The following is a 9,629-nucleotide window of genomic DNA, read 5'->3' on the forward strand; positions in this document are numbered from 1 at the left end:
TTCCATACTTATGGATAGGAAGAATCAGTATCGTGAAAATGGCCATACCAGCCAAAGTAATATATAATATATTCAATGCTATTTCCATCAAGCTACCATTGACTTTCTTTACAGAATTAGAAATACTACTTTAAATTTCATATGAAACCAAAAAGAGCTTGTATTAGCCAAGAAAATCCTAATCAAAAAGAACAAAGCTGGAGGCATCACGCTACCTGACTTCAAACTATACCACAAGACTACAGTAGCCAAAATGGCATGGTACTGGTACCAAAACAGATGTATAGACCAATGGAACAGAACAGAGGCCTCAGAAATAATGCCACACATTTACAACCATCTGATCTTTTAGAAACCTGACAAAAACAAGCAATGGGGAAAGGACCCCCTATTTAATAAATGGTGTTAGGAAAACTAGCTAGCCATATGCAGAAAACTGAAGCTGGACCCCTTCCTTACACCTTATACAAAAATTAACTCAAGATAGATTAAAGACTTAAACCTAAGACCTAAAACCATAAAAACCCTAGAAGAAAACCTAGGAAATACCATTCAGGACAGGTGTGGGCAAAGACTTTGTGACCAAAACACCAACAGCAATGGCAACAAAAGCCAAAATCGACAAATTGGATCTAATTAAACTAAAGAGCTTCTGCACAGCAAAAGAAACTATCATCAGAGTGAACAGGCAACCTACAGAATGGGAGAAAATTTTTGCAATCTGTCCATCTGACAAAGACCTATTATCCAGAGTCTCCAAGGAACTTAAACAAATTTACAAGAAAAAAACAAATCCATCAAAAAGTGGGTGAAGCATATGAACAGACGCTTCTCAAAAGAAGACATTTATGCAGCCAAGAAACATATGAAAAAAAGCTAATTATCACTGGTCATTAGAGAAATGCAAATCAAAACCACAATGAGATACCATCTAATGCCAGTTTGAATGATGCGCATTAAAAAGTCAGGAGGCCAGGCCTGGTGGCTCAAGCCTGTAATCCCAGCACTTTGGGAAGCCAAGACGGGTGGATCACAAGGTCAGGAGATCGAGACCATCCTGGCTAATACGGTGAAACCCCATCTCTACTAAAAAATACAAAAAACTAGCCGGGCAAGGTGGCGGGCGCCTGTAGTCCCAGCTACTTGGGAGGCTGAGGCAGGAGAATGGCGTAAACCCGGGGGGCGGAGCTTGCAGTGAGCTGAGATTGGCCACTGCAGTCCAGCCTGGGTGACAGAGTGAGACTCCGTCAGAGTCAGAAAAAAAAAAAAAAAAAAAAAGTCAGGAAACAGCAGATGCTGGAGAGGATGTAGCAAAATAGAAATGCTTTTACACTGCTGGTGGGAATGTAAATTAGTTCAACCATCGTGGAGACAGTGTGGTAATTCCTTAAGGATCTAGAACCAGAAATGCCATTTGACCCAGCAACCCCATTACTGGGTATATACCCAAAGGATTATAAATCATTCTACTGTAAAGACACATGCACATGTTTGTTTATTGCTGCACTATTTACAATAGCAAAGACTGGGAACCAACCCAAATGTCCATCAATGATAGGCTGGATAAGGAAAATGTGCCACATACACACAATGGAATACTATGCAGCCATAAGAAAGATGAGTTCATGGATGGAGCTGGAAACCATCATTTTCAACAAACTAACACAGGAACAGAAAACCAAACACTGCATGTTCTCACTCATAAGCGGGTGTTGAGCAATGAGAGCACATGGACACAGGGAGGGGAATATCAAACACCGGGGCCTGTCGGGGGTTTGGAGGCAAGGAGAGGGATAGCATTAGAACTACTTAATGCATGCGGGGCTTAAAACCTAGATGATGGATTGATGGGTGCAGCAAACCACCATGGCACATGTATACATATGTAACAAACCTGCATGTTCTGCACGTGTATCCCAGAACTTAAAGTATAATTTAAAAAAACGTGGCAGCCAGGCATGGTGGCTCACGCCTGTAATCCCAGCACTTTGGGAGGCCAAGGCATGCCAATCACCTGAGATCAGGAGATCGAGACCAGCCTGGCTAACATGGTAAAACCCCTTCTCTACTAAAAGTACAAAAACTAGCTGGGCGTGATGTCAGGCACCTGTAATTCTAGCTACTTGGGAGGCTGAGGCAGGAGAATCGCTTGAACCCAGGAGGCAGAGGTTGCAGTGAGCTGAGATCGCGCCATTGCACTCCAGCCTGGGCAACAAGAGTGAAACTCCGTTTCTAAAATCAATAATAACAACAAAGAGGCAAGTTTACACTGATAATAATGTCACTTCCCTCTCTCCCTTATCACAGTAGTAGAGATGAAGTTGTGTTTCGGGGGAAACTGGATTCAAACCCTGTATCGAGTCCTGAGCTTTGGGACCTATTGAGTAATCACTAAATGTCTGTATTCAGCCAAGCCTCTAAATCCTTGAGCAGCAGCAACAACAACAACAACAACAACAACAAAAAGAAGTCGCTGTGGCTCGTGTCCCTGATATTTCTTTTGAATTCAGAAGTTTTGATGTGTCAGCATATAATTCAAAAGTAGTTTTAAACATTCATCTTGCTCAAACAAATCTCATGCTTTTTTTCCTCATTACTCTAATTTTTACAAGTCTTCTGAAAGTAAAGTAAGTTTTAATTTCCCATCAACAAGTCTGAGAAATTATCATTTGGTATATTCACTATTAGTGAAATAAAGGTTTATTGAGCAAATTAATAGGGCAAATTGGCTTCAAGAAAAGATTTTGAAAAAATGTTTATTATAAGTTAGTAGTGCACTGTTTTCAGTGGGGTAGATGGAACTCATTGGGATCACTTTTGCAAGGTTTTTTTTTTTTTTTCAAAATACATATCTGCAAACATTTGTATCTTCCCACCTCAACCTTCTCTATCTCTAGGCACTGAGAAGCCCTTTAGGAAAATAGGAATGGATGTGAGGCATCTTCATGTGAAGAAAAGCATCCCAGAAGATTCTGATTTTCACCCCAACTCAATCATCCCAAACTTTGCTGCACTTTGAAATCACCAGAGAAATTTTTAACAACCCTGATGCCCAAAGTCCTACCTAGTGCTAATTAATTAAATTAAAAAGTCTCATGTTGAAAATGAGGCAGCAAAGCTCCTCAGTTGATTTTAATGTGCAGCAAAGTTTGAGAGACACTGCTTAATTTGAGTTTAGGACGAGAAACTCCCCCTATTTGGTGGGACCTTGGGCAAGTCAGCTTTAAGGTTTGTTTCCCTGATCTGTAAAATGAGTGTTGGATTAAATGTCATGTAAGGTCATTGGTCCTTTCCAGCATGTAACTTCAAATTTTGTGATTTTAAAATGATTTTAGAGATGAAAACTACTTAAAGCACTATAGACGTATCCATCTTAAATGCTAATGTTACAGGCTTTTTAAAAAGTGCTAATATTGTATAGACCTATTATTAAAATTGAAATTTGCCTTCCCTCAGTTATTTTGAGCCTCATTCTAGATGCTGAAGGCAAATGGAAGCACATAACGTATGTAAGAGAACCTCTTGTTTTGTGATATGCAGCATCTGTGAATAACTTAGGAATACAGTTACATATATCTGAAGAGGTGTATCTGTTCATAAATATTTCAGTTAAAATAATTGAAGGTACCTGCCATTCATATTACTCTGTGTCCTGTTACACTGCCTTGTCAGCATGGCTTATTTTAGGATCACTGCACCTATCATTGATTTCCGTGTGCTTATGTTTACTAATATATTTTTTAATAATTATGCAAAAGTGATTTCAAATAATTTTATTTGTTATAAAGCACTTTCATTATATATTTTTAGGGAAATAATTAAAAATGGGTGGTAGGAGATAGTGAACTAAACTGAAATGCAGGGCCTAACATCTTAAAAAAGAAAACATTACTACTAAATGGTTTAAACATATGGACGCATAGATGTAAACTGCATGAGGCTGTGTGCGGTGGCTCATGCCTATAATCCCAGCACTTTGGGAGTTCCGAGGCAGGTGAATCACTTGAGGCCAGGAGTTTGAGACAAACCTGGCCATCATGGTGAGACCCTGTCCCTACTAAAAATAGAAAAATTAGCTGGGCGTAGTGGCACAAACCTGTAGTTCCAGCTACTTGGGAGGCTGAGGCATGAGAATCGCTTTTACCTGGGAGGTGGAAGTTTTAGTAAGCCAAGATCGCGCCACTACACTCCAGTCTGGGTGACAGAGTGAGACTCTGGGTCAAAAAATAAATAAATGCATAAAATAAATTTCATAGGATGAAAGGTTTTGTGGGTAGAAGAGCATATAACAGGGAAATATGTTATTACTTATATATTATAATCATCAACAGAAACATGTCTTCTAAAAGCATACTGCCTTGCATTTTGATTCTCATATTTTTGCTAAAAGCCTAGAAATGTAAACAAGAAAGTACCCTTATGGTACTGTTCTGAAATATAAGATTTGAATTTCAGAGCTGCTAGGAGAGTTTCCTCTGCCCCCCTTTTAAAAAATGTCTTCAAGCCTAACAAATGATAACATTTATTGTTGTGAATATTTTTTTTTCCTTCCACAGTGTGACTTTGGCGATATATTATCATATCAAGCAAAGGTGAGCTTTTTTAAAACCTGTCTTGTTATTCTGGCTAATTACTTTGCATGATATCAAGCTCAGTGTTAGGTCACAGCTCTAGACATCATAAGCTGTATTGTGCCTACTAAAATATCAAAGCAAATTATTTCTTTTTTTCTTTGGTCCTTGAGACTTTTTAAATTCTTAAATGATAGAGTATCCCAGTGAGTATGATTTTATATTGATTATATTGATATTTACTGTGATAGAAATATAAAATTGATATTTTTTCAAAATCTATTTTTAGTTTAGATTTCACAGCCTTAACACTATTGATATTGTGAGCTAGATAATGCTTTGTCATGAGGACTGTCCTGTGCCTTGCAGAAAGTTTCGCAGCATTGATGGCCTCTACCAACTAGACGTCAGTAGTAACCCATGACTCAGATTGTAACAATAGAAAATATTCCTTGAGAACAATATTGTTAACATAAATTTTTAAAGGAAAAGATAACTTTTTTATGGTAAAAAGTGTGTCGTGTATTTGTATTATTGAAAATCTGTAGTGTTGAGCTTAATAGGAGACAGCTGATTTCTCTAGTGCTTTCTTTGTAATTTGCTTTAAAGAAGCAATAAGATGACCTAGCCTTATGCAAATAAGTAGTTGGTAAAAGGTGCATTTTTAAAGCTTTAAGACAGTTGTGGGTATTCTTTAATACTAAATCAAAACTTCACAAGTGCTAGTTTCTTAAATTAGTTACAGTGGCATTTTACATATTCACAAATGTATTCTCAGTACTCACCGATCATTCTTGCACAATAAATGGTTATTTCCCCACATACTTGCATTTATAATATGCATTAGTTATTTGGAAAATATTGGTTTATGTTTTATTATATCAAAAATCACTTTTTAAATTTAACCACCAATCTTATTTTTAAACGTCTTTAAGTATTGAGAAGCTGTCAAGCTTACAGTAGAAGGAACAAGTTTTTCAAAGTCCTCAGGAAAGGTTAAATTTTATCATTGGAAACAAATACTTATTTTCCTTGAGACATGAGTGACACATTTCCTTGTGAATGAGTGATAGCTTCACTTCATTTATTTTTGAGAATGATAGTTGTAGCCGATTTTTAGACTGAGTTTCACTCTGTCACTTGGCTGGAGTCCATTGGCATGATCTCAGCTCAAGCAATTCTCTCACCTCAGGCTTCTGAGTAGCTGGGACGATAGACGTGTGTCAGCATGCCTGGATAATTTTTTTTGTACTTTTGGTAGAGACAGGGTTTTGTCATGTTGCCGAGGCTGGTCTCGAACTCCTAAAGGAGCTCAAGTGATCTGCCGGTTTGGCCTCCCAAAGTGCTGGGATTCTACAGGCATGAGCCACTGCACTGGCCAGCTGTATTTTTAAATGAAATTGATGTTTCTCTTTAGTTCCCTGTAGTATATTCTCATGATGTATTTATTATTTTCAGTAGTTTAAATTAAAGGAAGCTAGCAAATCTGAATCACATTTACATGTATTAAAGTTCTAAAGAGATTATTGCCCACCACTACTGCTTTGTAAAACGTTCTTGTGTTTCAGTGTGTGGTTAGAGGTGTGAAAATGTGTTTGGTTTATTGCCATTGCCTGTTAGGGAGGGTCAATACTTACAGGCAGTTCTGACTGGTTATGATATAAAAGACTTCACAGTACAGGACATGCTGTGCTGAGGAAGAAGAGGTCAGGAAACCCTCTGCAAGTCAGTATCAAGGAGAATTTGTAAAAACCGTTTGCTTGGGTGAAGTAAACACCAAAGCACATAGGCACATAGGAGGCATTATTTTACTAAACAGATATTATACTAAGATATTAACAGTTTTTGAAGTAATACATATTCTTATTTTATAGAGATGCAGATAGATCTTTGGGCATATTTGATGAACGGTTACACCCACTTACAGTAAGTGTCACTTATTTATTTGTTTATTTATTTTTTTGAGATGGAGTTTCGCTCTTGTTGCCCAGGCTGGAGTGCAATGGTGCCATCTTGCCTCACTGGAACCTCCGCCTCCCAGGTTCAAGCAATCCTCCTGCCTCAGCCTTCCAAGTAGCTGGGATTACAGGTGCTGCCACCATGCCCAGCTAATTTTGTATCTTTAGTAGAGATGGGGTTCACCGTGTTAGCCAGGCTGGTTTTGAATTCCTGACCTCAGCCTCCCAAAGTGGTGGGATTACAGGCATGAGACACTGCACCCGGCCCAGTAAGTGTCACTTTTATTGAGTTTGTATTTTCCTTTATTTTTCTTTTTTTGAGACAGAGTCTCGCTCTGTTGTCCAGGCTGGAGTGCAGTGGCATGATCTCGGTTCACTGCAAGCTCTGCCTCCTGGGTTCACACCGTTCTCCTGCCTCAGCCTCCTGAGTAGCTGGGACTACAGGCGCCCGCCACCTCACCCAGCTAATTTTTTGTGTTTTTAGTAGAGATGGGGTTTCACCGTGTTAGCCAGGATGGTCTCCATCTCCTGACCTCGGGATCCTCCCACCTCAGCCTCCCAAAATACTGGGATTACAGGTGTGAGCCACCATACCTGGTCTGAGTTTGTATTTTCATCACAGATTTGTATCTGTTTCATGCCCTCAGTCAAAGGCATCTGTTTTTAAGTCTTGCTCCCCATTTCATGTGGCATCTAGTCATCTTATTTTAAAAGTGTTGTAAAAAGAACATGCTGGAATAAGAACTGATCTGCAGGTATATTTAATTAGTGAGCTATTGTGAGTAAATATACTATCCAAATAACAGAAAACCTATCTTTTAAAAAGATAATTGTCAATAGTATCAAGCAATATAAGTATATGTAAATACTTTTAACACAGAAGCATGATTTTTATGAAGAGGGTTAAAAATAATTTAACCCTCTTCATAAAAAAAAATAATAAGTTTACTGGGTGCAGTGACTCATACCTTTGTAATTGCAGCACTTTGGCAGGCCAAGGCGGGATCATTGGGGGTCAGGAGTTTGAGACCAGCCTGACCAATATGATGAAACCCTGTCTCTACTAAAAATACAAAAATTGGCCAGACATGGTGGCTTGTGCCTGTAATCCCAGCTACTCAGGAGGCTGAGATAGAAGAATCGCTTGAACCCAGGAGGTGGAGGTTGCAGTGAGCCAAGATCACACCATTGCATTCCAGCCTGGGCAACAAGAGCAAAAATCCATCTCACAAAATAAAGCAAACAAACAAACAAAAAATAAGAAGAATTTAAGTTTATATCAACTTACATGGTGTAAAAATTTTAAAATGTACTTCCTCAGGTACATAATAGCCACATGTGGCTAGTGACTATTGTATTTATCAGCACATGCTTAGAGCCTCATGGTTACAGGAAACTATATTTTTTTCAAAGTTTATTGCAGGGAAGAATGACATACTGTCAGTAAGACATTAAAGCCTACTAGTAGCTTGCATTTGGATGGAGTTATGTGGGGGAAAGGATGAAAAAGAACATAAACTTTTCTGAGCTTAAGCTCATATTATTTTTAAGTGAATGTTGATGAGTATTAAATCATTATGGTATTTCAGAATCCCACTGTTCATTTTGTAAACAGTAAAAGACATCTCACCAATCAAAATTATCGTGACACATGGGCACAAATGTGAACACTGCTGTCTTAAGAGCACCTCAGGTTGTCTTCTTCAGTGGATACTTACGTTACATCTTTTCTTCTTTCAGCGAGAAGAGGTTTTGGGGGAATATTTTAAGTATGATCCTGAACACAAATTTATTTTCAGATTTGTTCATACTCTGTTTAAAGCCATAAGGCTAACAGCTGAATTTGCAATCGTCAGTTTGGTAAGATATTTTCTATTTATAAAGCAGCTTTAGAAATTCTTCTTGTAAACAAGGTGGTTTGGTCCTATTTTTTAATAACAGTAGGTTTCTGAAATTATCTCAGAATTTTAAGAGAAACTTATGAGAGCAAATATATACATTTCAGTTGAATCATCATTATGGCTTAAAATGTCACAATTGCCTTTCTCATCACAGAACAATTGCTATTAAAGGCAGCAGAAAGGATTTCTGATTTCTCCCCCAACACTTCAGTAAACACAGTGCATACATATCCAGAACATGTGGAGGGCTTGGAATGGGGAGCAATAACAAAACCATCTGGCCGATGAGCAGAAAGGGATGCTGGTGTAGGTCTAAGCTGAGTCCCAGGCTGTATCCCCAGGCAATTCTGATGCATGTTGTCAGTGACAGCTGCTGCCCTCAATTCTTTGTTCCTTGGATGATGTGTGTTAATCTATCCCTACTCATGACCTGTGCATGCTCAGGAAGTTGCCCAGGAATGTGGTTCCAGTTGGTCTACCAAACCATAGCTGTGTCATTACATTTACATTATCCCTACAGAATTCCTTTTGTAAAACTAACATTTTAAATAATAAATTCTGTTCAATTTGTTAAAAATAGTCTTACTCCTTCCCACAACAAACCTGTATGGGAAAGTCAACTGTATGGCAAGGAGTGAAAAAATACTTAGGTTAATACTTCTTTAGCAACCAGTTAGACTCTAGGGGAGAAGGCGCCTACTGTGCACTTGAATCAAAGCCCTGAAAGGGCACTGGACCAGATACAGGCCTTCTCGAGGAGCTGCAGGTCGTTTGGAACTCTTAGCACTTGCTAAAGGTGAGCAGGATGGTGCTTCCAGCTCTAGAGAGATAGGTGAGGCAGAAGGAAAAGCTGGATTGCAAAAGGGAGAGTTTCGTACATGGGCTAAGCTTGATGTGCCTTTGAGAGAGCACAGTAGCAGAATCTAGTCATCATTTGGGTATACAGGACTAGAGCATGAATCTGACGTGGAGCTACAGAATGAAGAGCAACAGCAGCTGTTCAAATACCGAGAAAGTGTATAGAATGAAATTGGACAAGCTGAGCATGGTGGTTTCATGCCTTTAGTCCTAGCTACTTGGGAGGCTGAGGTCGGGGAATTACTTGAGCCCAGCAGTTAAGTCTAGCCTGGGCCAGATGATGAGACCCTGTATCTCATTTTATTTATTTATTTATTTATTTATTTATTTATTTATTTATT

General features: G+C 38.7%; 1 protein-coding gene across 1 annotated transcript in view; it reads left to right on the forward strand.

Moving 5' to 3' along the window:
- LOC111526750 (cyclin-Y-like protein 2) overlaps positions 1-9,629 on the forward strand; it is a 39,967-nt gene that overhangs the window by 16,025 nt on the left and 14,313 nt on the right. The window contains exons 5-7 of the mRNA XM_026449029.1: positions 4,557-4,592; positions 6,446-6,497; positions 8,270-8,389. Of these exons, the coding sequence (XP_026304814.1) occupies positions 4,557-4,592; positions 6,446-6,497; positions 8,270-8,389 (208 nt within the window). The remainder of the gene's footprint in view (positions 1-4,556; positions 4,593-6,445; positions 6,498-8,269; positions 8,390-9,629) is intronic.

The sequence above is a fragment of the Piliocolobus tephrosceles genome, chromosome 9 (genome assembly GCF_002776525.5).
Source record: "Piliocolobus tephrosceles isolate RC106 chromosome 9, ASM277652v3, whole genome shotgun sequence".
Lineage (NCBI taxonomy): Eukaryota > Metazoa > Chordata > Mammalia > Primates > Cercopithecidae > Piliocolobus > Piliocolobus tephrosceles.